General features: G+C 52.3%; 2 protein-coding genes and 1 non-coding gene across 6 annotated transcripts in view; 2 read left to right on the forward strand and 1 right to left on the reverse strand.

Annotated features, from left to right (window-relative positions):
• Positions 1-3816: 3816 nt before the first annotated feature.
• On the forward strand, positions 3817-3923 carry LOC112436732 (U6 spliceosomal RNA). The gene has a single exon (XR_003025437.1). It is a non-coding gene; the product is annotated as a U6 spliceosomal RNA (small nuclear RNA).
• A 3706-nt stretch (positions 3924-7629) lies between these two features.
• RBP5 (retinol binding protein 5) lies at positions 7630-14647 on the reverse strand. 3 transcript variants are annotated; one of them, XR_008620349.2, is made up of 5 exons: positions 13529-13694; positions 13066-13244; positions 9676-9777; positions 9085-9221; positions 7630-8946 (listed from the first exon to the last, which is right to left on the reverse strand). XR_008620349.2 is itself a non-coding variant. In XM_034935265.3 (4 exons), exons 1-4 carry the CDS (start codon positions 14552-14554, stop codon positions 9168-9170), a joined length of 381 nt encoding a protein of 126 aa, XP_034791156.1. In that variant the 5' UTR covers positions 14555-14647; the 3' UTR covers positions 7630-9167. The 3 variants fall into 3 exon arrangements, 2 of the variants coding, with proteins under 2 accessions (XP_034791156.1, XP_034791155.1); XM_034935265.3 differs by lacking the exon at positions 13529-13694 and adding an exon at positions 14509-14647 and having other exon boundaries at positions 7630-9221; XM_034935264.4 differs by having other exon boundaries at positions 7630-9221; positions 13529-13742.
• CLSTN3 (calsyntenin 3) overlaps positions 14618-27199 on the forward strand; it is a 29089-nt gene continuing 16507 nt past the window's right edge. The window contains exons 1-10 of one of the 2 annotated variants that reach the window (XM_003820254.6): positions 14618-15505; positions 17820-17942; positions 18369-18564; positions 20123-20331; positions 20599-20748; positions 21001-21186; positions 21623-21904; positions 22739-22851; positions 26025-26187; positions 26868-26921. In XM_003820254.6, coding sequence (XP_003820302.1) covers positions 15442-15505; positions 17820-17942; positions 18369-18564; positions 20123-20331; positions 20599-20748; positions 21001-21186; positions 21623-21904; positions 22739-22851; positions 26025-26187; positions 26868-26921 — 1540 coding nt within the window. In that variant the 5' untranslated portion in view covers positions 14618-15441. Of the gene's footprint in view, positions 15506-17704; positions 17943-18368; positions 18565-20122; positions 20332-20598; positions 20749-21000; positions 21187-21622; positions 21905-22738; positions 22852-26024; positions 26188-26867; positions 26922-27199 lie in introns of those variants that run through there. The other variant, XM_008973652.4, reaches the window with a different exon arrangement.

The raw sequence follows: 27199 nt of genomic DNA on the forward strand, positions 1-27199 counted from the left end.
CATGTAGTACTCATGCCCTGGATGCCGGCCATTTTTACTCACCTCTCTCCCCATGTCCTCTCCTCTGGGAAGCCCTCTTTGACTCAGAGAAAATGACTTTCCCTGTGCTCATGGACTCTTGATGCATGATAACCTCCTGCCCGTGTGTCTGTCTTTCCCACAGGGCTATGGGTTCCTTGAGGGAGGAATTTTGTCCTGCAGGCTGTGGCAGCCCTAGGACTCAGCACATCTAGGTGTCCACCTGCGTCTGTGGGTGAGTTCTTGGGATGGGGCAGAGTGGGGAGTATGCACCAGGTTTTGGAGTTTTCAAGGTGTGCAGGGAGGAAGAGAAGCGGGTGGTAGACAGGTGCATCTGGGAGATGGGGTTGGGTAGAGTTTGAGGGTCTGAACACGGCCCTGCCCCATTTACTATTCTCTAGTGAGAAGCCTGATCATTGCCATGTGACCGCCTCCTCACTGTTGGTACCTGGTTGTAGAGAGCAGCTCTGTGAGTAGAAGGAGAAGGATCCTGCCCTGGAGAGGGCCTGGCTGGTCCTCACCTGGGGCCTATCATTTAGTAACAGGGCTTCTGGAAGTGGTAGCAGATCTGGGCCTGGTGGGCATTCTGCTTCTCCTGGGTGGCAGCAGAAGTCCCTAGGTGGCAGGCTGGGGACTGCCCAAAGGTTCTGACTCAGGAAGAGCACAGTGGAACAGAAAGCCCTTGTACCACCTTCGCTGCTGTATTCGTCCATTCTCACACTGCTATACAGAACTACCTGAGACTGGGGAATTCATGAAGAGAAGAAGTTTAATTGACTCACAGTTCTGCGGGCTTAACAGGAAGCATGACTGGGAGGCCTCAGGAAGCTTATAATCATGGCAGAAGGCGAAGGGGAAGCAAGGACCTTCTTCACATGGCAGCAGGAGAAAGAGAAGAAGGGAGAAGTCTACACACTTTTAAACAACCAGATCGCATGAGAATTCCATCGGGAGACAGCACTAGGGGGATGGCACTAAACCATTAAAACTGCCCCCATGATCCAATCACCTCTCACCAGGCCCCTCCTCCAACACGTGGGGATTACAATGCCACATGAGATTTGGTTGGGGACATAGAGCCAAATCCTATCAGCTGGTATCCTCCTTTTTCCAGGCTTTAGATATGGCAAAACCTGATGGCTTCTGCACAAAGCCTCCTCTCATCTGCATCTCTCCATCTCACTCACCCTCTTTTCAGCAAAGAACCCTCTGGCTCTAGTTTCACTGTGGTGGTCCTGGGAGAGGTAGAGAAGACCCAGAGGCTCCTTACCCTGGGAGGTCAAACTGACCATCCAGGTTTGGCTCTTCCCTGCTGGTGTGTCTAGAACACCATCTTCCCCTTATCACTGTGGACTTCAGGGCTCTGCTGCTCTGTCCTCCACAGAACTTGTCAATCAGCTTCCTACCAGCTAAGATCTGGTGCTGTCTGATATATCCTCCCTGTGGCTGGTCACTCATGCTGTCTAATGGCGTGAGGTGCATTGAGTTGTATTCTGATGTCTTTGTCCTTTTGAAGCCACAGAGTAAGGTCACACAACTTTGAAAGGAGCAGGGTACCATCTGAAGATGCTGGACATTCCTTTTAACAATTACCTAGGGGAGAGGCAGTCCTCAGACAGGACTCAGGTGGGTGGGCCTCAAAGAGGAAGGGAAAGGGGGCAGCTGCCTGCCTCTGAACTTCACTCTCTAGACTCGTGGAAGGGTCTAGCTTAGAGCTAGGATGGGAGGGCTGTGAGCACTGAGGATGGAGTCATGCCTTTTTGTGACTGGACACATTTTTACTGCCTGAAGTCATCTACTGCCCCCACCCCCCAACCCCATTCTTCTGCCCACTTAGCGAATATTGAGGTTATGGTCAGGATGGCGTCATTTGCAATGAAATTCAAGGTTGAGACTATGTTGCAGTTATCTGTCTGCTTGTAAAAAGTCACTCCCACATTTTGTTTAAAACAGCAAGTATGTACTATTTCACACAGTTTCTGTGGGTCAGGAATCCAGAAGCGGCTGAGATGGGTAGTTTAGGATCAGGGTCTCTCACAAGGCTTTGGTCCAGGTGCAGGCTGCAGTCCTCCAGAGGCGGGACTGGGGCTGGAGGTCTGCTTCCAGATGGTCACTCACATGGATGTCGGCAGGCGGCCTCAGTTCCCTGCCACATGGCCCTCCTCATAGGACGCTTGAGTGTCCTCGCGGCATAGCAGCTGGCTTTCCCCAGAGTGACCCAAGGTGGAAAGAACAAGGCAGAGGTGACGGTGTCTTTTATAAGCCAGCCTTGGAAGTGACGTAGCATCATTTCTGCCTTATTCCATTGGTCACACAGACAACCCGATGTGGAAGGAGACATCACAAGGACAGGAATACTGGGAAGCAGGTATTGTTGGTGGCTGTCTCGGACGCTGGTTCTCATAGAAGTAGATGTATTATTTTAGTACAATAAGTGCAGATGATCAGCTAGCAGGATGTTATTTTTGCTGGATATGGTTGTATTTCAGGTGCATTTACCCAAATCCAGAGTATCTTTGGGGGCTCTGACCCTCTCCTCCTCCACCTTGAGATCTGTAGCGGCCTCTCGTTCATCCCACCAAGAGCAGGACTGGACAGATGAAAGCATGGCTTACAGGAGGCCAACACAATAGGAGGTAGGGCTTTGGGAAGACAGCATAGGTTTCAAAAGAACCAACAAGCTGTTGAAAAGGAGAGCAGATGAGCAGGGAAGACAAGTCCCAGATAGAATGCCCTTTGCAACCTAGGGGAAGCTGACCACAGTGTGTATCCTGACACTCGAAGACAAGGTCTCCATCAGCAGATTGCCCAACAGAACAAGTTCAGAGCCCAGAGATCCCAGTTCCAGATCTCAGATCTCCCACACCCTGTGGGCTCTGTGTGGACTTTCGTCCTGAAACAAAGTCCTTTAGTAAAGGACTCTTTAAATTCACTCCATCTGTGCTTTGCTTGCCAATAGCAGGGTGCGTCTGTTACATACTGGACTATCCCTTCCTTCAATATGTTCATGGCTGAGGCTGCATTTCTGCCTCAGATAATCAGGGTGAATATAACTCTCTGTTCTGTTTCCCTTTTGTTTCCTCCAAGACTTTAATAAACCCTCATTCAAGAGGCCCACCTTGTCCCACCCGTGCTTCTCAGAAAAGAAGGAGTGGTGGGGAGACAGGCTGGGGTGGGGGCTTTGCCACCTGGCTGCCCCTTCCCCTGTGGGTTCTTGCTCCAATGAGGACCCAGCAGGATAAGCTTTAGTTGCATTAAGGGTGACAATAGTTTCCTTACAGCTGGGTCAAGGATATGAGCGAGCCTCTTCCGAAAACAGCCGGGAAGGGAGAGGAATCCAAGAGGAGGAGCAGGTGGGAAAGACAAGACAGAAGGTGGATCGGGACCAGGCCTGGGAGGGAGCACAGGCACACAGAAGTGAAAGAATTCGCCTAAGGTTACACGACTCCTCGAGCGGTGCCTTTAGCTCTGCATTGTGCCACTTGCCTGGGTCAAGGAAGATGCCACCGCTGTTGTTCTGTGTACAGAGAGGGAAAGGAAGATGCTGGCTCTCAGCAGTTGTATAGAACAGAGGATGGAGAGGCCACACGACAATAGGCACACGCACCGTACACTGAAGAAGTGCATGCAAGACAGAATGGTGTGGGATATGCACACCTGCGTGGAGGAAAAACTGTTCCATTCACATTGAGGTAGACCCTCTATCTATGACTCATCTGTAGGGCAGGGGTGTGGGCACATACTGAGGCATGAATGGAGGGAAGCTGGAGCTCTGCTGGTGTAGAAAGGCGATGGGATATGCTCGCCTCAGCAGCACATATACTCAAATTGGAAGGATACAGAAAAGATGAGCATGGCCCCTGTGCAAGGATGATATGCAAATTCATGAAGTGTTTTTAAAAATCGTTTTAGAAGAAGAAGAAGAGGAGGAGGAGGAGGAGGAAGAAGAAAGATGGTGAGAGATCCTGCAGGAGACCAGGGCCAGGAGGGTGGAGGCCTCTCAAGAAGAGGGAAGCATGAGGAAGCTCCAGGGCAGGGGGAGGGCGCTGGTTCCTGTATTCAGCTGTCATAGGGAGGAGGGGAGTAGCTGGGAGGGTTAAGGGAGAGTGGCAGTACCTGCAGCTGGTGACTGGGGGAGTCCAGGTCTGGGATGTGGCCTCTGCTGCTGGTGCCCGGCACCTTGAATGAGATAGCTTCAGTACGTACTGTGGGGGATGGGGGGGTCCCAAGGGCTGGGGGGTCGGGGTGGATGGAGCTGATGACTGTGCAGCCATCACTGCAGTAGCACTGGGCTGGGCAGCTGTCCCTGCGTCATCCCTTTTCTCCTGCATTGAAGCCTTCTCTCCATGGGTGGGAAGGCTAGAGTGGCTGTGGCAGCAGGGGGTCTGGAGGGCAATGCTGTCCCGGGGAGCCCAGGCACCCTTCTCTGGGGATGGGGAGTGGGGTGCAATGAGAGACTCTGGATATGGATCCCTTGGGGAGGCAACTCCCCTTCATCCTTGTCACCCCCAGATGGTTTACCTGCCTGGACAGCAAGGTGATGGCTACACTAGCCCCCATTCTCTGGTATGTGTCACTTACACTTTGGTGTAAATATGTCACTGTGTAACCTCAAGGGTAGTGGCACTTGATGCCTTGTCGTTAACTGAAGAACACAAGGCTTTGCTTCTAGTTAAGAGAATTTCAATCATCAGGTGAAGAGGCAGGGAATAGTGCAAGTAATGATAGCCAGCATCTGTCAGGGCGCACTCCACTCCAGGTCCTCTGCTGAGTGTGCATGCAATCTTCACAAAATTCCCAGCAGGAAGGAAATACTCTTGGTGTTGCCTTGTGGGCTGGCCAATGTGGCTCATCTGCTGAAGGCTGGCGATTTGTATATACTCCTGCAGCTAATAATAGGGGGCATTTCATGCCTGGCCACTATGCAGCACTGCTTCCCAATTTTGGGTGGCATTTTAGGTTCCTCTAGAGCCTCTGAGGCAAGTGATTTGTCCATGAACCCAATGGCCTGGCTATGCTGGTGACCTTCTGCTTGGGCACTGCCCACAGGGAACAAGAACAGAGGCTCTGAGAGCTGCCTCCTCTCCCTGGTGGCCAGAGTAAAGTGAGGGCAGAGGGAAGGCAGCTTGGGAAAGGGTGGGGTAGGGGGAGGCAGGAGGCTCACCCCCAGCTAGATGGTGGGTCAAGAAGCCCTTGAGAAAGATGGAGGTCCTTCTTGTTTTTGCTGGAAAGGTGAGTGTGGAAGGTCAGCTACGTTTTATACCCCCAGTACCTAAGTGGCCTCTAGTAGGGGTGCATATTCAGCATGGAGCACAGGTTCCCACAGAGCAATGCCATCCTGTTGGCTGAGGTCTGGGGAGAGGGGGCAGGCCTGGAGAGTGCCGATTCTGGCCCCTGGGCAGGCAGGGTTCTCTGGGTACTCCTTGCACCCTGGCCTCAGAGGCCTTGGCTACCACTTGTTTCTTTCTTTCTGTCCTCCATGCAAACTCAGGTCAGTTATATCACAGTCCTTCACAGGGCGCCTGGATTTGCCCACCAGATCTCCTCACCTCTTGCCCTTCACCTCCTGCTGTACCTACAAGGTCTCCCCGATTCTCATCTGCCCATAATCATGGACACAGCCCCAGGATGTGCAGGGTGAGTCCCCAGGGACCCTGACAGCATGGGTACTCTTATGACTGAGGGCGTTACACCAGGGAGAGGGAGCCGGGGAGACTTCCCAGAGAGCTGGTTGGGGGTTATGAAAGTGGCCTCACGGCTGATGCGGTGGCTCACACCTGTAATCCCAGCACTTTGGGAGGCTGAGGCGGGCAGATTGCTTGAGGTCAGGAGTTCGAGATCAGCCTGGCGAACATGGTGAAACCCAGTCTTTACTAAAAATACAAAAAAATTACGTGGGCCTGGTGGCACGTGCCTGTAGTCCCGGCTACTCAGGAGGCTGAGGCACGAGAATCACTTGAACCTGGGAGGCGGAGGCTGCAGTGAGCCGAGATTGCACCACTGCACTCCAGCCTGGGCGGCAGAGCAAGATTCTGTCTCAAAAAAGAAAAAAAAAAAAGAAAAAGAAAAAAGAAAAAGGAAAAGAAAAAGTGGTCCCAGGCCAGGTGGGAGCAGCAGGCTCTAGGGGAGGAAGTGCATCCTGTGGAAGAGCAGGGAGCCGCTGGAGGGGTGGGGAGGGAAGGGGCAGCTCCCACCCTCATCTCCATTGTCCGCACGCTGGGGATACCAGGCCTCTTACTTGGGGTACTTAAGGCTAGACCAGATGGGGTTCCTGCATCTTAGGGAGTGACATTAGGGTGGGGGAAAGGTACCAAAATGGCCATGCCTCTGCTGTCTCTTGGGATCTTGAGATCTGTGGTGGCCTCTAGGAGTTCTCTGCTGCCAATAAGTGGTCCAACCATGTTACAGGATTGGACCCGGGATGGCCTTTGTGCTTTAGAGCTGAGGCACTTCCTGCTTCTACCTGAGCTCCTTTTCAACATACAGGCCTGGGCACGTAGGCGTCAGGGTCATGTGGGAGGTGGTGGCCGAGGGGAGAGGTGGGCAGCGGGGAGGGGTACACGGCTAGACCTTGTTGCTCTGCCTCCTCTTGGGACCCCCCAGTGGGATGGAGCCCAAGTCCTTGGGCAGCACATGGTCCTCTGCTTCACAGGTCACACACCTGTACCCGTCCTCCCCATCCACTTCTGCTCAGTTTATTTTGGGGACAGGGCTCTGAACTGACCTTTGGTCTTTGCAGACTCTCAGGGACCATCTGGAGTTCCAGCTGGAATCTGGGCCTGGTGGAGTGGGAGTGGGGCAGGGGCCTGCATTGGGCTGACTTAGAGAGCACAGTTATTCCATCCATATGGAAATAAACATTTTGGATTCCTGATCATATCCCTGGAGTTTAAGACTCTGGCCAACCAAGTCAACTCCACAACTTTGTGTGTCCCTGGGAGGGTCTGGTGTGGGACCCACCTGTCTGTGGCCCTCGTCCCCTCCCCTGCCCTTTCTCCACTCACATCTTGGTCCCTCTGGTGATTATCTCTTCCCTCTGAGGACAGATGGAACCTGATTTGAATGAGGGGTAACGGTCTTGTGAGGACCAGGACATGGATTGGGTGTGTGTTTATATGTGTGTGTGTGTGTATGTGTGTGTGTGTGGTGGGAATGGAATATCAGAGAAGGTGGTGGAGGAGGGAGGATTGAATTTGGAGAATCCCTGGCTTCTAGTGTCCGCAGGGGAAACAGCAGCTCCAGCTTCCCACAGCGGTCCCCTCCCCTCTGCAGGTCGAGCTCCCACCCTCTTGGAGATGCCTCTGAAGCTGCATAGTCCTCCCCTGATGCTTGTGCTCCCTTAGGGGATCTCCAGGCCTTTGGGTGTGGTCTGGCCCCTGGAGAAGTGTGGTCGAGTGGAGGATGGGGACCTGCAGTGGCCATGTTCTGGACGCCCACATCACGGGGAGTTTTGAGGGATTGAGCCCACTTTAGCTTGGGTCTTAAAACCACCATGGTAAGAAGTGTCAACCTTTGGGGGAAAAATAAAAATATATAGAAATATTTAGAAAAACCCACCATGGGGGCCTACAAGTTCCTGAGTCAAGGCCTCTGCCGAGACTCCACTGACCAGCATGGTCACTGAAGGGCATGGAGGACCGTCCTGTGGGAAGAGGCTTGGACATGCACTGTGAACTCAAGAGCAAGGACACTGTGTTGATCTGGAGATGTGGGCAATGGGCGAGTACACACGGAGCATCCTCCTGTGCCTTGGAATGGGACAAGGTGGATTCCAGCAGCCCTCAGAGCTTCTGCTGGGTGGCTTTGCAAAGAAGGGGCTTTCCACTCTACTGTGGACATCTGCAGAGATTGGGCGGGGAATAAGATTTTCCATTCAACCCTGAGTTCCTTTTTTTTTTCCTATTCCAAATTCATTCCAGAGCGTGTGGTAGGATCAGTATCGCAAGCCCCTAGTTCTTGGCCAGAGCCCTAGTGACTGTCTTGTGTGCATGGAGGGCCCAGCCGTTGCAGGAAGATGGGGCAAGAGTCTTCATGTGATGAGGGCCAGGGACTTTCCAACTTCCTCAACCCTTCCCCCAGGCTCTTTTCCCACCCTCACATTGAGCCCTCTTCACTCTGATAGTTGGCCCCCCTAGGACTTTTATTCTGAAAGAGCCAAGGCCCCTGGAGCTGGAGAGGAGGCCAGAGGCTGGAGCTGGCCTTGACCCTGAGCCAGCTCCACCCTTCTGGGCTGTTTTCCAAGGCAGCAACTCTGGGACCCTTGCTGTCCTCAGCTCTCCTCTTTATCTCTGGTCTCCAGCCTTGCTGGCCTTTGAGCAGAGGGTCCCTATAGCCAGGACTGCTGGGCTTCTCCCTCCTATGCCTTCACACCCCTGTATTACTGTCTTTTATTCCTTGACCTCACATCCTCCGTCTACTTCCTTTTTCAGCTTTTTCTGGCTTTCTTGCTGCTTGCCCTTCCCAAAGCAGACACGGAGGACAGGTCACCATTTAGAAGCTCCCCGCCTCCCCAAGCACTGGACAAAGGTCTTACCCCATTCCGTCCCTCATTCCCAACACATAGGATGGAAGTATCAAATAGCCAGATGCCTTCAGATGTCAGAACCGTGGAGTCCGTTGAACCCTGTGTGTGTGGGGCTGTGTCTTGGGCCTGGTTTTTTTGAGCACATGAGACTTTCTCAAGAATAAGGACAAAGAAATGGACAAAAAGACTCTTTCGGTAGCCCCTGTTTAAACTCTTGAACCCCAGTCACAGTTTTCCAGAAGTCCATCAGGATAGAATTTTCACTAATCGCCAAATGCCCAAAGCTTAGTTCTTTCTTAGAAGGAAAAGAAGAGGTCAAATGGACAGGAGAGAGCGGAGATTGGTTGTTCTCAGGGGCTCCTTCCCTTTGCCTGCTTCTTTCATCTGGGAGGCCAGACCTTGACCTGGAAGTGAGGTCACTATTGGGCAGTGGAGTGTGAGAAAGGACTTTGGCCTGGGGGCTGCAAGTTACAGATTAACACGGGGAGGGGTGAGGAGGGACCCAGAGGGAGGAAAGGTGGCCAGAGGAAGGGACAGCTGACCTGGCACAATCTGGGCTTGAAGGGGGCACAACAAGAGGGTCTGTGGGCTGGCGCTGTCTGGAGGGATCTTGGCTCCTCTCCGGCTATCTGACCTTCCTGAAGACCTGCTCGCACACTGCATCCCTTGCAGTCAGTTCCTGGGGAGAGAGGGGAAGTGAGGGGGAGAGAGAAAGAGGGCGTTTGCCAGCCAGAGCCCCTTTCTCAAGGTCCTTGACCTCCATTTACTCCTTCCGGATACAGCAGCTTGAGTGTTTGATATATGGGCAATTGTATCATTATTCCACATCCTCAACTTTCCACCCCTCAGGAAGGAAGGTGGCTGGGTCAGGGGATGTGAGTGGCTGAAGCCTCCATCTCGCCAGTGATGATTTATGGGCATTCATCTGACTCGTAGCCAGGGCCCACCTTGGCCACTCTGTTTCTTCCTCTCCCCACTCCTCCCAGTGCTTTTGCTTTCCCTCCCTGGTCAATTCCTTGGATAGGGATTGGGGCTGGGCTGGGGGAAGAGTGGTGGACCTATCTGGTTTGGACAAGGGGATGCCTTATAGCTGGAGGCCCTTCTCCCAGACACCCAGCCCCCACCCCATTTACCAGATACAGCATCTCTCCCTCCAGCCAGTGTCTCCAGCCCCGGTTGGGGACCTCCCCTTTCTGCACACACACCAGCTGCTCCTCCTCCCAGGTTACTATGGTCTATAGGGGAAAGAGGGAGTAAAGAAAGATTGGGAGGCAGGACACTCAAAATGCTTCCCGTCTCACTCTGAACGGGCTCCCCTTTACTCCACAGCACATACTGTCTGCTGCAGCCCCTCCACTGAGCGAGGGAGCTGCTCTGATTCAGCAGGACTCCCTTTCCACCCCACTCTTTGTTTTTTGTGTTTTTTTGAGACAAGTTCTTGCTCTGTCACCCAGGCTGGAGTGCAGTGGCAGGATCTCGGCTCACTGCAACCTCTGCCTCCTGGGCTCAAGTGAATCTCATGCCTCAGCTACCAGAGTAGCTGGGATTACAGGCGTGCACCAACATACCGGGGTAATTTTTGTATTTTTAGTAGAGACAGGGTTTCTCCATGTTGGCCAGGCTGGACTTAAACTCCTGAGCTCAAGTGATCCGCCCGCCACCACTTCCTAAAGTGCTGTGACTATAGGCATGAACCATCACACCCAGCTTCCCACTCCTAAAGGTCACCGAGGGGGGCCCAAAGTTGTCTACAGTGACCTTTAGGGGAGAGCAGGGGTGGTAGCAGGATAAGTAGAGGTGAAATTGGGGAGGGCATTTATGAAGAATGGAGACTTTTTCCTCTGGATACTTCTGGCTGACCTAGAGGGACTTTTGAGAAAAAAGAGAGATTGGTTGGGAATCCTACCAGGTAATCTCATTTCTCCTCTTTCTCGGTTTCAAGAACAGCTGAAGTATCCTTAGAAATAAAGGGTCAACCCCTCTGGGCCTGAGCATTCCAATCAACCTTTATTGAGTTCTCCCTTAGGATAGGCCCCAAACAAGGAGCTCAGAGTCTTGAAGAGATAGAGGATCAGTAAATAGGTAACTGTGACACCAGGCAAGAGTGAGGGATGGCAGTGGGGCGGGCAGAGTGAAATCTTTAAGGAAGTTGGGAGTTAATTAGATTGGAGAGAATGGGAAATTTCTAGCAAGGAAAGAAACAGCTAGAAATAGCGGTAAAAGAGAAAGGCAATTAGTTCTGAAGGGCTCTAACCTAGAGTATATGTGGTGGAGGCAATTGAAGAGTTGATTCACAGAGACCCTTGTATGCTGAGTTAAGTGTAACAGATGATGTAATGTAATAGATCATCACTGAAAGGGTGTAAGTCAGAGAGTGACATGATCACATTTATGTTTTAAGTAGACCCTGTGGCTACAGCATGCAGATTAGAGGAGGGTTAAGCCTGAGAACCAGCTGGGTGCAGTGGCTTAGGCCCGTAATCCCAGCATTTGGGAGGCTGAGGCAGGAGAATCACTTGAAGTCAAGAGTTTGAGACCAGCCTGGGCAACACAGTGAGACCCCACCTCTACCAAAAAAAAAAAAAAAACAAAACACAAAAACACAAAAAAGCAATTTCAGGCACCAGGAAATGAAGGCCTGAATTAGGGTGGTGATAGAGAAAGGTTAGGAGGGAACACAGGAGAGCCATTTAGAAGAGTGATGCTCAACAGAAATAAAATGGGTCAGGAGCCATATTAGAAAAGTAAAGAGAAATAGGGGAAATGAATTTAAATAATATATTTTAGTTAACCAAAAATATTCAAAATATTATTATTTCAGCATGCAGCCAATATAAACATTTCCGAAATGCTTTTTATTTGGCATTGTCTGAAAGTCCACTTACAGCATCTAGATTTGGACTAGTTATATTTCAAGTATTCAACGGCCATCTGAAGTTAGCAAGCTGCTATACTGGGTAATGCAGAAAAGCTACAAAGATTTCTTGGTCAATTAGATGTGGTGGTGGTGGTGGTGTGTGTGTGTGTGTGCTGGGAGCCTAGAGGTAAGGAAACAAGTGATACTGACCATGACTCCCAGGTCTCTGGCCTGGCTGGTTATTGCCATTAGTGGAGAGAGTAGATATGAAAGTGGGGTAGGTTTGGATAGGAAGACAGTGAATTTGAATTTGACCTTGGCATTCAAATGGAAATTGGTTCCAGGACCCCCACCCCACTAAATCTGCTGAATAAAATGGCTTAGTATCTGTAGAGAAACTACATACATCCCCCTGTATACTTTATTATTATCATTTTGATACAGAGTCTTGCTCTGTCACCCAGACTAGAATGCAATGGCATGATCTTGGCTCACTGCAACCTCTGGCTCCCGGGTTCAAGTAATTCTCCTGCCTCAGCCTCCCAAGTAGCTGGGATTACAGGCATGCGCCACCATGCCTGCCTAATTTTTTGTATTTTTAGTAGAGATGGGGTTTCTCCATGTTGGTCAGACTGGTCTCGAACTCTTGACCTCAGGTGATCCGCCCGCCTTGGCCTCCCAAAGTACTGGGATTACAGGTGTGAGCCACTGTGCCCGGCCTAATTTATGTATTTTTAGTAGAGATGAGGTTTCACCATGTTGGCCAGGCTGGTCTTGAACTCCTGGCCTCAAGTGATCTGCCTGCCTCAGCCTCCCAAAGTCTTGGGATTATGGGTGTGAGCCACCACGCCCAGACTTTTCCCATATGCTTTAAATCATCTCTAGATTACTTATAATACCTAATGCAATGTACATGCTCTGTAAATAGTTGCTATACTGTATTGTTTTTTATTTGTATCATTTTGTATTGTTATTTTTTATTTTTATTTTTCCCAAATATTTTTCCATTTGCAGTTTGCTGAAGCTGTGGATGCAGAACCCATGAATATGGAGGGCCAACTGTATTTTGTAGGCAGTTGAAAACATTGCCCTGGAGCTCAGGAGATGGCTCTGGCTGGAGAATTCATGCCAAGGGCAGCCTATAGATGGAAGCAGAAGGCATGGGTGTAGATGATTTAGCCTATGGATAGTGGGCAGACAAAAGGGAGAAGACATTAAGAACAAAACTCTGCAGAGAAAACTCCAGTTTAAAGGATTAATAGGAGGACTAGGATCTGCAAAGGAGGCTAAGAAGGAATATGTAAGAAGTAGAAAGAAATGCAGGAGAGTGAAGTTATTGATGCTAAAGTAAAAGGGACTCTGGGTGACCAACAGTGTCACAGGCTGGAGGGTGGGCAAATGTTTGCTCTTCGGTCTGGGTTGGCCTGTTCTTTGCCCTTTGGGCTGGTGATAAGAGGGGGCAGGGAAGAAGTGGGAGAGAGACAGGGAGCACCAGGACCTGTTAGTTCTGGAGACTGGTATCCTGGGGACTGCATTCCCTGCTGCGGTGACCATTCCCCTCCTCCCCGCTGCTCTGGCTGGGGAAGGTCACTTTGTTTTGCCCCATGTTGTTAGGAGTCTCCTGTGATGCCTCCTTCCGGCCACCGCCCAGCCAGGGAAAATGTACCTGGCATTTTCGTCCGTCCACACTCCTGAGGTCCTCCTCAAACTCCACTCCCACATCGAACTGCACAGTGTAGTTTCGGAAGGTGCTCAGCGTCCTCACCGTCATGTGGTTGCCCTGGTGTTCGATCTCCTTGTCCGGCTTCAGCAGCAGCGCGATCTTCCGCACAGCCAAGCTGATGTCTGTGGGGGCTGCCTGTTAGTAGGGGTGCTGCTAGCCAGCCAGGAGCTCCTCTGCCTGCAGCAGCCCCTCAGGGCTGTGAGTTTCCCTTCTTTGGGTCTGGGACTGTGGATTCACCCCCTCCTACCAATCCCTGGTTAGAAATGGATCCCAGGTCTGGTGCCAGCCGCCTGAGCCTTTCCACAGTGTCCGACCCCGGGCATTCCCTCTTCTCCATGGGACCAAGAAGCAGGAAGGAAGAGGGGAGAAAGGGAGTGACAGGGGTCTGGGAGGGCGAGGCCATTACTTAGGGCTTGCAGGTAGTCCTCCATGTTCTTCTGCGAGACAAAGCGGTAGTAGCCAGTGAGGTTGGGAGGCATTGTGTGGATGAAGGTTTCAGGAGAATGCAGGAGACAGGGTGAGGAAGGAGGGGGCGTTGTCTGGCAGGTGAGGCTGAGAGATTCCAGCCTGCTCCACACACAGAGACAGGATGTGTAATGGCCGGGTTACCAGGGCTTTTTATAAGGCTGGGGCCCTGTTGCAATAAGAGTCCCTACCAGACTTCCTCCCTCCCCGCATGGTGAGTTTGGGGGTGGTGTCTCCAGCCTGAAGGAGGGGCAGGGATTTGGCAAAGTTGCGCCTGACCTTGGCTTTTCCTGAGGAAGGAACCTGGAGCAGGATCTGGGGCTGTCAGTCATCCAAAACTCAGCCATCCAAAGGTCAGTGTTGGCCTCCACCTCATTTCTGGCAGGCTTGGGAACCGTCCCAGGGCCTGAGGGGCAGTCTTTCCTGGGAGACACCTGAGGCTGGTCTGGCTGTGTGAGGTGGAGATGAGTTCCAACAATATCCTGAGATCCTGGGACTGAGTGATGTTGGAAGATGTGAGGGGAGGGGGTGAGGATGGCCAGCTGCCACCATGAAGAGCACCCTGTAGGCCTGGCTCTCAGAGCTCCCTCAGGTAGTGTGCTCAACTGGGACCCCAAAGTGGCATTCCAGACTCTTGGTCCTAAAGAGCCATTAGGAGGGAGGTGGAGCCCGAGGGGTGCTGAGTTCAAAGTCCGGAACAGACAGCCTGAGAGGAGTTTGTTGGCTATTCTAGAGAATTTTATTCTTTTTGGCTTGGGACCCAGGGGGTTTTCTCTCCCTCTGAGTCATCGATGAGACCGTAACCCCCAGTCCCCAGCCCTAGGACAGCCCATGCTTTCCAGATGTATTTCTGTGAAGGTGGGGTGGAGGCGCCTAAATAATATTGTGCCCCGCCCCCAGCTGCCCAATTCTCTCTCGAACCTGCCATCGTCCCGGGCTTCAGAATCCACTGGGCTTGGTTCATCATGGTTTAAGGTGAAATTCGGGGCGAAGGAGGCAGGGCAGGTAGGCAGGAGGAGGCGGCCGGTCCCGACAGGTGCGTGCGCGAGGGGTGCACGACGTCCTGCCCCTCCTTGGGTCCCAGAGCCTCGATACCGCCCTGCGGACCGCCCTGTGGCTTCCTCGCAGCCCTGGGCTACAAATGCCAGGATTTCTCAGGCTCAGACTGAGGGTTTTACTTCACCCTTCCCAGAGGGCACGCAGCACGGATCTGTGGATGGAAGGGGCTGTGGAAACAGGTTATGCAGAGTTGGGGGGCGGGGTGACGCGGTGCCACCCCTCCTGGCCGCCCTCAGGTCCCGCTGACGTCTCTCTTCCCCACCCCCTGGCTTCTGGCTTCTTTCTCCCCACGTCCCTCTTCTTTCCCACCCCCTCCGTGGCTCTCCAGCTTCCTCCCCAGCCCCCGCAGTTCCTCGGCTCCCCCAAATTGCAGCCAGGGGAAGGAGCCCTGAAGCTCTCCAGCCCCGACGCCCCAGTCTCATTGGCTCCCTCCCCCGCTGCAGCACCTGGTTCCCCCCCCCCCAGTCACCTGATTGGCCGGCGGCCCCATCAATCGTTGCCCGGCTGTGCTGACGTCATCCTGCAGTAGCGGGGTTGGGGTGGGAGTGAGAGAGTGAGGACGCTGGGCTGGGGGAAACGGGAAGCCGCTGCAAGTCCACCGCCTCAGCTACCCAGATTGGGATCTGCCCAGGCCCGCTTTATGGACTAGTGTGGGCGGCAGGCTCCTTTCCGTCCCTGCCCTGCTGTACCCCGCTCCTTGGAGACCCCCTGTATCCCTCCCGCAAGGTGGAATCCGCAGGCTGGAGGCTCCCAGGGGAGGCAAACGCCTGGCCCTGCCCTGCCCCACGCCGCACCATGACCCTCCTGCTGCTGCCCCTTCTGCTGGCCTCTCTGCTCGCGTCCTGCTCCTGTAACAAAGGTGAGTGAGGTGGGGGTGGGGGTACCGAAAGAGGGGCGTCGGGCAGCGCCGTGCGGGGTAGGGGTGGGAAGGAGGTGTCGAGGCTCCCTGGCACCTGACAGGTGTCTGGCCCTCTTCTGATCACCCGCCTTCCCATCCGTTCTCAGACCTGCTCCGTCTCCTCTCTTTCTCTTCCCCCAGCTACATCTTCCTTTCTGGTCCATCTCTACCCATGCGTTTCTCTTGCTGGTCATCTTGCTCCCATTTGGTCTCCATTCCCGTCCTGGGGTCTCTATTCTCCCCTTCCCCTAATTTCTACACGCTGGTGGCTACCTCGGGTCTGGGAAGGACTGCCCCCGAGCGGGTGATAGGCCTCTCCCCGCGGCTCTCCCTTTCACTGGCGCATGCTAAGGGTGTGTGGCAGATCCATCTGCTTCGCCTCCATCCCATCCTGGGGAGAAAGTATTTGCTGCAGTTCAGCAATTCGGAGCACGTATGTTTTTGCGTGTGCCTCTGCATTCAGACCCTTTTGCCTGCATCAGCTGGGCTGTGGGTTACCAGAGCTGCCCTCTCTGGCAGACAGCGGATACATTCAGCTGGGCGGGGCTGTCGGACAGACGGAGAGGGAGGACGGGAGGGAGGGAGGGCTTGCGGGCAGAGGGCTCAGGTAGGTGGAAACGGATGGAGACTGGCAGGAAAGGGCAGAAGTGGGTGTGTGGGGGGCGCTAAATGAATATGAGAGGGAAAGCTGAGAAGGAGAAGACCAGAGATGAGGCGTGGGAGGGGGTAAGGAGGGGATGGAAAAGGGTAAAGGTGGAGGCAGAAAAAAGAGGAAGGGATGAGGAAAATCAGGAAAAGAGTGAGTCAGGGAGGAGCCCGGGAGCCTAGGAGTGAAAGGGAGCAAACGCAGAGACCGCAGGGGGCCAGGAGGAGAGGAAACAGAGGCTCAGAGACCTGGGAAGACAAGCAGGGTGGGAGGGGGAGCTGTGCAGAGGGCGCCCAGCCCTGCCCTTCCATCGCTCTCTCTTCCTCGCCTGCATCTCTGACCTCAGCCTCGCCTCCTAGCCTCCTGCCACTTCCTGTACCGCCTCCTGTGCACCATCTTGTGGCTTTCTCCTCAGCATTCAGGAAGGGGTTATGGTGGTCATCAGTAAGAAAGCCTTCCCATGCCAAAGGCTTGCTGGTGTGTGGTTGGAGGAGAGAATGGAAATCAGGGTTTCTTGCTCACCGTGAGATACTGGGGATGAGGTTCCTTTTGGTGACTCAGTTTCCCTCTGCCTCATGATTGTGCTTTGGGAGCCTGGGTGTTGGCATGATGATGGGATTAGAGCAAGCGTGGAGGCTGGGGTGGGGGGTGATGTGGAAGGGGAGGAAATATGCTTCCCCACAGCCCCTCACCAGGCTGAATCTGGTAGAAGATGGGGAGATTTGGAGTCTGATGAGTCCCACATCCATTCTGAATTGGCTGGTGGTTGAAGGGAAGAGGGATGGGGTAGATAAGAACTGGGATTGAGTTCTGTATAAAAAGTGGGTTTCAGGGAATGTGGTTTGATGGTCTTGTGGAGGACATAGAAATGTGTCGGTTTCGAATGTGTTCTCTTGGGTGTGGGGGTGGGAAGCAGGGACGGGATTTGTCATGTTTCTAGGCCAGCCCGATAATCCCTTAGGATGACGGCTCTGCTGGGTCCAGTTGCTCAGCATTGATTCCTCTGCTCCATTCCTGCCCCTCTCTGCCCCCTCCCTCTGTCCTATATATCTTCACTTCTCTCCTTTCTCCCCATCCTGTGTTCTGGGAGAGTGGCCTCAAGTTGGGGCTTGGCTGGGAGAAGTGCAGAGTGAAGGGATCAGGACTGAAATGAGTTGGGAGGAGGATAAGCAATCAGGAGCTCAGGAAGCTTCTAGATCTTTTTCTAGTTTCAATTCTGCCCTTAATCTATCCCTTCCCTTTCCCAGGGCCTTCTCACAGCCCACCACTGCTCCCTGAAGTTCCCTGTCTCCATTCTCTAGCACGTGAAATCGCTAAAGAACATTCTCCACTTCCTGACCATGGTTCCCACGGAGATAGTGATCCCCTCCTCTTCAACCCCAGGGCAGGTTGTTTCCATGGGAACTGTCTACCCTGCTATAGGAGAAGGCTATGACCTCCCGCAGACCCTCTGACTCCTTTAGTAGCTGATTTCTTGTCCTCAACCACCCGCCTCCTGTAAGGTGCTCCTATAGGGGGTGGAAAAGGTGATGGTGCTGGGGTGTGAGTTGTCTGGGTCAACAAGGGTTGTTGTGGGAGTAGAGCCCCTGCTGACAGGTGCTTCCTCTCCTCTCCCTGGGGTGGGTCCAGCCAACAAGCACAAGCCATGGATTGAGGCAGAGTACCAGGGCATCGTCATGGAGAATGACAACACGGTCCTACTGAATCCACCACTCTTTGCCTTGGACAAGGATGCCCCGCTGCGCTATGCAGGTAATTGGGATTGGGGGATGGCAAGGCAGGGTAGGACAGAGAAAAGTGGGTGGGAGGGCCAAGAGCAAGGGAGGGAGGGAAGGTCCTGGGAGTGATGAGAAAGTAAGGGAAGATAAAAGTGGGCTCAAGGAGGGGAATGGTCTCCACTGAAGAAAGGAGATTGAGTCAAGGATGCCAGAAAAGGACATGGCCAGGCAAGGGTTAAACACATCATGATTTTGTCAGATCTCAGGTCTGGAGGCTCTGGGAGGTTGCTGCTCAGGGAAGCTGGGCTTAGAGTTGTGTGTTTGATCATGAATGCTTTTATGCCTACAGGAGAAGGGACAGGGCTTTGGGAGGAGAGGTGGAGCTGGACCCCAGGTGGGGAGGCTGAGGGTGGGGAAGGAGACACAGCAGCCTCACTCCTCCCCTTCTCCCCTTTGCCAGGTGAGATCTGCGGCTTCCGGCTCCATGGGTCTGGGGTGCCCTTTGAGGCTGTGATCCTTGACAAGGCGACAGGAGAGGGGCTGATCCGGGCCAAGGAGCCTGTGGACTGCGAGGCCCAGAAGGAACACACCTTCACCATCCAGGCCTATGACTGTGGCGAGGGCCCCGACGGGGCCAACACCAAGAAGTCCCACAAGTGAGGAAGTCCTTGTCTCCTGCCCCATGTGTTGCAGGGTCCTCCTCCCTGCTCCCAAGCCCACCGTCCTCTGTCCGTGCGGTCATCGAATATCCACCCCCACCCGCTGCTGTTCCTAGGACTTAGGGAACCCCATCCCCTGCTGTTCCTAGGATTTAGGGACTTTCAGGCAAGGTGACAGAAACGTATAGTAGAGTTCAGTGGATCTAATCTTGGCTTTGCCTCTCATGACCTTGGGCAGCCTAGCCTTTCTGGACTTGCTTTTCCTTATCTGTAGAATGGAGATTGTGATGACACCTACTTCAGAAGGCTGCTGTGAAGATTCAAGGAGATGGTTTGTGTTGAAAGCATGCACCACAGTGCCTGATACACGTTGAAGGGCTCAGTACATGGGCATAATGATGAGGAGGAGAGCAAGAAGGAAGAGGATGAACACACTCAGCATGCATCCAGATCCCTTTCAACTGCCCCCTCCAGTCTATTTGCAGTGTATACCACACACACGATCCCTATCATACACATATAGCTCTAGGTGAGGGTGGGCAGGCGACGGTTGTAGCAAGAAAGAGGCTCGGGTCTGGGACACCTACGCTTGTTGCCAGCTAACTTCTTATTTGAGAATAAGAGAAAGATCTTCAGTCAGGATTCCTGAGCCACTAAGAGGCACTAGAGATAAAATGCTCTTTGTGACTCAGTTTCCCATTTGAAGATAGGACCCTTGCCTCTGGGGCCTGGGAGCCTGGGTCTTGGCCGGGGGCAGGGCTCAGCATGAAGGGCCTCGACCCAGCTCTGCTTGCCCCGGTGCATGACTAGGGAGGGGCCACATGTGCGGGAGGCAGCACTGCCCACACGTACTGTGCAGACATGTCAGATGACTTGTGACCTTTGTACAAATGCCATTTCCCTTCTTATGGCTGGTTTTAATTTGGCTTTTACTCTGCATCTTCCTTGCTTATCCCCCCAGATCTGACTGTTGTGAAGGAAGGCCCTGCTGGATTTTATGCCTTACCCCTCCTCTTGGCACCCTGACCCATAGCATTTTGCACAGAAGTCATCAAAATCAGCTCCTGAGCACCCCTGGGGCTTGTTCCTCATCCCCTACATCAGTCCTCCTTTCTTTAGGCCCTCCCTCTGGTGTTGTCCTCTCCCTGGCATGACTTTGATGCAGCTTGGTGCCCTGTGGGGTGGGGAGGAGCGTGCTGACTGCCTCAGTCTCAGGGATAGATGGGCAGGCTCCCTCCTGCTCTGGCTGTCCGTCGGGATTCCTGCTTGCTCCTTTCTGGCATATGGGTGTACCGTGTCGAGGCTGTACCTTGGTGTACAGTATGAGGCTGTATCTCGTTGTGCCCATATTGAGGCTGTTTGTTGGTGTACAGTATTGAGGCTGTATTTCAGTGTACGGTATCGAACCTGTCCCTCCATGTGCCGTATCAAGGCTGTATCTTGATGTACCGTATCGAGGCTGTACCTCGGTGTGCTGTATCAAGGCTGTATCTCAATGTATAATGTCGAGGCTGGCTGACGTGTCTTCATCCCTCCTTCTCTCTGGTATATGCAGGGCCACTGTGCATGTGCGGGTCAACGATGTGAACGAGTTTGCCCCAGTGTTTGTGGAACGGCTGTACCGTGCGGCTGTGACAGAGGGGAAGCTGTACGATCGCATCCTTCGGGTGGAAGCCATTGACGGTGACTGCTCCCCCCAGTACAGCCAGATCTGCTACTATGAGATTCTCACACCCAACACCCCTTTCCTCATTGACAACGATGGTGAGTCCACCCCTGGCTTCCCTGGCCACCCAGTTCCCCTTGAGCACCCACCTCCCTCAGGACAACCCAGGGTTGCACTCTCCACTTCTGCCCCTCAGACCCTCACCTCACCCTTCTTCCCAAATGGAGCCTTCTCCTCCCAGATGCCTTTTTCCCAGCGTCCTGCTGCCTAACCTGCCTGCTGCCCGATGATCTCGGACATCCTCCCGTCCCTGCCCTGGGCTTTCTCCAATGCTCTAATGCTCTGTCCTCCTGACCCCACCCCAGGGAACATTGAGAACACAGAGAAGCTGCAGTACAGTGGTGAGAGGCTCTATAAGTTTACAGTGACAGCTTATGACTGTGGGAAGAAGCGGGCAGCAGATGATGCTGAGGTGGAGATTCAGGTGAAGCCCACCTGTAAACCCAGCTGGCAAGGTGAGAGCTCAGCGCTGTGCCCCATCTTGTGAATCATCTTTTTTCTTGGTCTCTCTTTCTGTCCCTTCTGACAATCATGGGGGCCAGGCTAGGGCTTGGATGATATTGGGGCAGGCTTGCAGCTATCTACTGTAGCCGGGCCATCCTGCCAGGAGCCCCAAACTGTCCATGGACATGGCAAGAGGAGCATGGAGAGGGGAGGCTGCTTTACCCTTCTCTCTCCCCATCACCCTCTCTGTCTAACCCATGCAGGCTGGAACAAAAGGATCGAATATGCACCAGGTGCTGGGAGCTTGGCTTTGTTCCCTGGTATCCGCCTGGAGACCTGTGATGAACCACTCTGGAACATTCAGGCCACCATAGAGCTGCAGACCAGCCATGTGGCCAAGGGCTGTGACCGTGACAACTACTCAGAGCGGGCGCTGCGGAAACTCTGTGGTAGGTGTGCCCCCAACACTGCCTCAGGCCTATCCCTTCCCATCCAACCTCTGTCCAGACTTTTCCAAGACTCTGCTTTACATCACCTCTGGCCATCCACAGGTGTTTATCCATAGAGGTTGTGACACGATTAGCTTTTGTGGCCCAAAAGGCAGGTACATATGTCTTTGGCAAAGATGCATAGTCATCGCACAGACAGTCACCAGCTGCATGGTGGAACAATGGTAGGGCGAGATGAAGAGTTGGAGAATGGGTTAACTGGAGAGATACTCTTAGAAGTGAGTTCATCCCTCTCTTGTCTTTGAAAGGCCATAAAAGGTGGCGAGACATGCTGTAGGAAATCTTTTCCCATCAGTCCCTCTTTCCCTGCCTCCTGCCCATTTCACCATCTGCTGCTTCTTGGCTCCGACACTTGTGCCTCCTGGGGCTCCCACAGGTGCTGCCACTGGGGAGGTGGATCTGTTGCCCATGCCTGGCCCCAATGCCAACTGGACAGCAGGACTCTCGGTGCACTACAGCCAGGACAGCAGCCTGATCTACTGGTTCAATGGCACCCAGGCTGTGCAGGTGCCCCTGGGTGGCCCCAGTGGGCTGGGCTCTGGGCCCCAGGAGAGCCTCAGTGACCACTTCACCCTGTCCTTCTGGATGAAGCATGGCGTAACTCCCAACAAGGGCAAAAAGGAAGAGGAAACCATCGTATGTAACACTGTCCAGAATGGTGAGCCTCCCCTCCAGGCACTAGCCAGAGGGGGAAACTGGCTTCTTGTCCTGCCTCTGTCACTGCCCAGTGTGTGACTGTGAACAGGTCACTTCCCCTCTCTTCATTTGTGAGGTGCAAGTGCCAGGTGTGATATGCCTTGATTCTGTGCTTTATCCCCAACATGACATGTTGGATCGTACTGCTGTCAGAGTGCAATGGGATTCCTTGCTGCTATTCTTGTTTTCAGTTGCCCAGTCAACTTCTCTGTGTCCCACCATGTGGTAGGCTGTCCCCACCCCCCATCTCCACTTCCATTAAAGCCCCTCCATTGCAATGGGAAAGCCTGGGTAATGGTGTGCCCCATTCTTTCATCATCCCATCCTGGGACTGGTTGGCCCCATCTCCGAGCCCTGTTCTTCCCTCAACTGCAGGGCCTACTTCACTGGAGAGGGCTTAGTCTTGACCTGCTCTTTCATTTCTAGCCAATTCTCCAACCTCATTTCTCTTGACCTTGACAACTCTTTTGAAAAGGGTTGTCACCCATGATGTATGTATTAACCAAAGGACTGATGAAGAGCTGGTGATGGAGTGGGCCAGCTGACGTTCCCTCCTCAGCCAGCCAGCCAGGGTGCCTAAGAAGCCCAGGTTATCACTTGGACTGGAATGTGTGTGTGTGTGTGTGTGTGTGTGTGTGTGTGTGAGAGAGAGAGAGAGAGAGAGGAAAGAAAAATGCTAGAGAACGAGGGAATGAGAGAGGATTAAGAGAATCCAACATCCTCTCCTTCCTGCTGCTTTGAACTTGTTCTGGCCTCAGCCTCTGCACTTGACCCCATCCCCTTCCTGTGCCCTCAGAGGACGGCTTCTCTCACTACTCGCTGACTGTCCACGGCTGTAGGATTGCCTTCCTCTACTGGCCCCTGCTTGAGAGTGCCCGCCCAGTCAAGTTCCTCTGGAAGCTGGAGCAGGTGAGGCAAGAGCCAGGCTCCTGGGAGGGCTGAGTAGATGTGACCCACTTTTAGGAAAGGACCTTCTCTGGGCAGGGTCAGCATTTTCTGGGTTCCCCCTTGCCCTCTCTTTGCTTCTCCACTTTCAGCCCCTGACCATTCTACTCCCAGGTCCTCTTGTTCCCTTTTCCCAAAGCTTGTCCCCTGCAGAAAGCACTTCTGGATTTAAAAAAAAAAAAAAAAAAAAAAAGGGAACGAATGACTACTAACACCAAAGTCGACCAACCATCTATTTCCTCCTTGTTTTATTCTCTCTCTCTCTTATTTAGGACTTTAACAGTATACATCCCTGACTCTCAGGCAGTTAGCCTGTTGTAATCAAGACAATAAGTCATTCTGAGGTACACAGATTGGGTTTGAGTCCTGCCAAGGGAATTTGCTGGCTATGAAATCTTGGTTAATATGTGTAAACCTCAGGGTTAAAACAACCCTGTTATATAGGGATAAAAAGAATTCTATATCCCAGAGTCGTTAGGATTAAATGATGTAATAGACCGTTGTAGACTGAAAAGCACTCCCTCTGTATATGTTAATTCTCACTATTATCAGCCCTGATTATGGAGGGATAAATAAAAATGGACAAAATATTCAAAATCTTCTCTTGAGCCAACAGTTGCAGCCTCTTCATTATTTATTCTCCAGGCTGACCACAAGGACCAGTGAGGACTAATTTGAGTTTTCACCTCCTTCTGTTTCTCTTGCAAGTCCTGGTGGAGTGGCTGAGTAAGCAAATGGCAAAAAAAAAAAAAAAAAAAAAGCAGTAGAAGAGAGAAAGAGAAGTGCCCAGATAATTTATAAACTAGATAATTGAGGGCTGTCTACAAAAGTTTTGCTGTCTGTGGCACTCTTTTAAAGAGACAGTCTGCCATTTGCTGTTTCTTGATTCCCCCCTCACACTGCAAATATTGGTAATGTTACCCTTGCTATCTTTCTTCAATTCACCCTCATTTAATCAACCAGGATCTATTAAATACAACTAAGTCTCTGTCATTCAGCTAGGTTCTGGGAGTACAATGAATGAAACAAAATCTTTGCCATCATTCAACTTACATTTCAGTTGGGGAGATAAAGTTTTAAAAAGTAAATAGACATGTAAAATGATAAATTGTGAGAAATGCTCTGAAAGAAGCAGGCAAGGGACTGGGGCAGAGCATGGGGGGAGGCAAGGAAAGGAGAACTTGCCTTAGATTGGGTGCTCCTGGGGGACCTGACTGAGGGGAAATTTAAGCCTAGTGCTAAAGGATGAGAAATAGCTGGGTGTGGGAAGAGAGTGGGAAGGTTCCAGGAAGAGGGAAGAGCATATGCAAAGGCCCTGAGGCAAGAAAGAGCTCAGCATGTTCCAAGCATGGAAAGAAGGCCAGTGCGGTTGGAGTACAGTGAACAAGACTGGAGATAAGTTGCAGAGATGGGCAGTGATCAGGTTGTACAGTGGACTTTTTCAGCAGGGTTAGTCTAGATTTTTGTCATATGAGAGACGGGAAGTGTTTTTTGAAGGATTTTAAAGCAGAGGCATGACCTGATCAGATTTACATTATTATTATTATTATTATTATTTTTTTTTTTTTGAGATGGAGTCTCACTCTGTCACTAGGCTGGAGTGCAGTGGTGCGATCTTGGCTCACTGCAACCTCGGCCTCCCGGGTTCAAGAGATTCTCCTGCCTCAGCTTCCCTAGTAGTTGGGACTACAGGCGTGTGCCACCACGCCCAGCTAATTTTTGTATTTTTAGTAGAGATGGGGTTTCACCATGTTGGCCAGGATGGTCTTGATCTCTTGACGTGATCCGCCCACCTTGGCCTCCTAAAGAGCTAGGATTACAGGCGTGAGCCACCGTGCCTGGCCAGATTTACATTTTAACAAGATCCCCTTGGCAACTGTGGGATGGTTGTATTGAAGATATCTAATGGTGACAGTAAACAGGACTGTTGCAACAGTCTTCATGAAAGGGGTTGGAGACATGACTGATGTGTGGCAATGGAGACGGAGAGACCTGCACAGAAACCTGCAGCTTGTAGTTTGGACCTGGGATCAACAGCACCTGCTAATGGACTGGATGTGGAGGCTGAGGGAAAGGGAAGATCAAAGTTGTCTCCTACGTCAGCCACTTGAGCAGCTAGATGGATGATGGAGCATTTATACTGCCTGGGGAGAAACTGAGGGAGTTGCGAAAGGGCATGGACTTGCACCTTACACGTGTTAAATGTGAGATACTTGTGGGCATCCAAGTGGAGAATCTGGCATTCAGAAGAGAGTTATGGGCTGGAGATGTGGATTTTGGAGTTACCAGTGTATAACTATGGTACCCAAACCCATGGCAACAGATGAGGTGACTTCTAGGAAAAGAGTGTAGAGAGGAAAGAGAAGAGGGCCTAGGTCTGAGCCTTGAGGGACCCCAACATTTGGAACTGGATGAGGCAGAGTACTCTCTGCCCCTTTTTCCTCTGACCACCCCCCATTCCATCTTGGCTGGCCCTAGGAGAGACTGCAAAGGAAAGCAATATTTATTTTAGTGCTTAATGTTGGGTTAGAAGCTATCCTAGACATAACCTGTGATCCCAGCTACTTGGGAGGCTGAGAGGATCACTGGAGGCCAGGAGTTCGAGACCAGCCTAGGCAACATAGTGAGAGCTCATCTCTAAAAAATAAAAAAATTAGCTGGACATGGTGGCACATACCTGTAGTCCCAGCTACCCCAGAGGCTGAAGTGGGAGGATTGCTTGAGCCGAGGAGTTTGAGGCTTCAGTGGGCTATGATTGCACCACAGCACTCCAGCCTGGGGGACAGAAGGAAACCCCATCTCTAGAGTTTCCAGTGCCTTACACACATAGGTAATACATAATTTCGGGGGGCAGGGAATTTATTCATGACAGTGTGTTACTCCTCTTAGGAATATTTATAGCTTTAACGATTTACCTGAAGAGTGGAATCTTTGCTACTAGGTTGGTTGCCTGATAGATTTTGGACAAGGATGTTATTCCTCGAGCTGGATAGGCAGCAAAGCACTAGTAAGCCCTGTTGGTAGAACTGGGAATAAAGGGACTGTCCCCTGTCTCCCAGGAGATGGGGCAGTGCCCAGGGTTAGCTCTCTGAAGAGGAATTACCTGAGAGGCTCTTGCCCCTACCCTACTCTCCCAGGTCTGTGATGATGAGTGGCACCACTATGCTCTGAACCTCGAGTTCCCCACAGTCACACTCTATACCGACGGCATCTCCTTCGACCCTGCCCTCATCCATGACAATGGCCTCATCCACCCTCCCCGAAGGGAGCCTGCTCTCATGATTGGGGCCTGCTGGACTGGTAAGCTTCTCAGTGAAGACTCCAGTGGTTTAGGATTTGGGAAGGGAGGTAGGCTGGTGAGGAGCAAGGGCAGTCTGACCCAGCAGCTGAGGCCACCTCCTGCATCTCTCTGCAGCTGTGCAGGGTGACTCTGAAGAGCTCCATGGGAAGGGACCACAGCCTCCCTCCCATATCTCCCACTAATCCAATGGGTCATCACCTCTGACTTGGAGGAATTAACTTCTCAGGCATCCCCAGACTCTCTCTCTGTAACTCCAGCCAGTTTCCACTTTTTTCCATCAAAGTGATGATGACTTCCATAGCCCATTCCCCTGCTCAAGGAGAGTAACCCCTTAGAGTGTCCTCGGTCTTCCAACTTTTAAGCCATTGAAAAAAATTTTCTCCTCTTGGGAGTGTGTGTGTGCACATGTGCCTGTCTGTCTTACCAGAGCCCACGTGTTTCCTCAGCAGCATATCGTATTTGGGGGTTTGTCTATAATAGAGGCTGGAGAGGTTGGAACATGACAAAAGAAGGGTTGGGGCTGAGCTGAGGGGTTGCAAGTTATACATGGGCAGGGTCAGAATCCCATGTGGGCGTGAGAGCACTCATGGGGATGAGAGGAAGACATCTCATTCCTCTCTGTCAATCTCTCCACATCCCTGAGCTCACCACCACTGTTTTTTTTTTTTTTTATCCCCAGAGGAGAAGAACAAAGAGAAGGAAAAGGGAGACAACAGTACAGACACCACCCAAGGTACTCCGTGTGTAAGAACTGGAGACCAGAGAGTTCTCATCTTCACTTTCTGTTCTGAGATCCCTTTTCCACCCCAAATCCTATCCAGCCTGTGACAGCCTCCTAGGCCACCAGGGGGCAGAGCCTCCAAGAAATACAGCAGGGCAGGGGCTCCTGGAGTGGTAAGGTTAGAGGCAGCTTGGCTGGGTTCTGGGTATCCTGTCCTGCCCACAGAATGAAGAATGGGGCTCTCTTGGTGGCTTTCCACATGGTAGAAGGGAGGTGGCAGGAGTCAGGAG

Source organism: Pan paniscus, chromosome 10, assembly GCF_029289425.2.
Source record: "Pan paniscus chromosome 10, NHGRI_mPanPan1-v2.0_pri, whole genome shotgun sequence".
In the NCBI taxonomy this organism is placed as follows: Eukaryota; Metazoa; Chordata; class Mammalia; order Primates; family Hominidae; genus Pan; species Pan paniscus.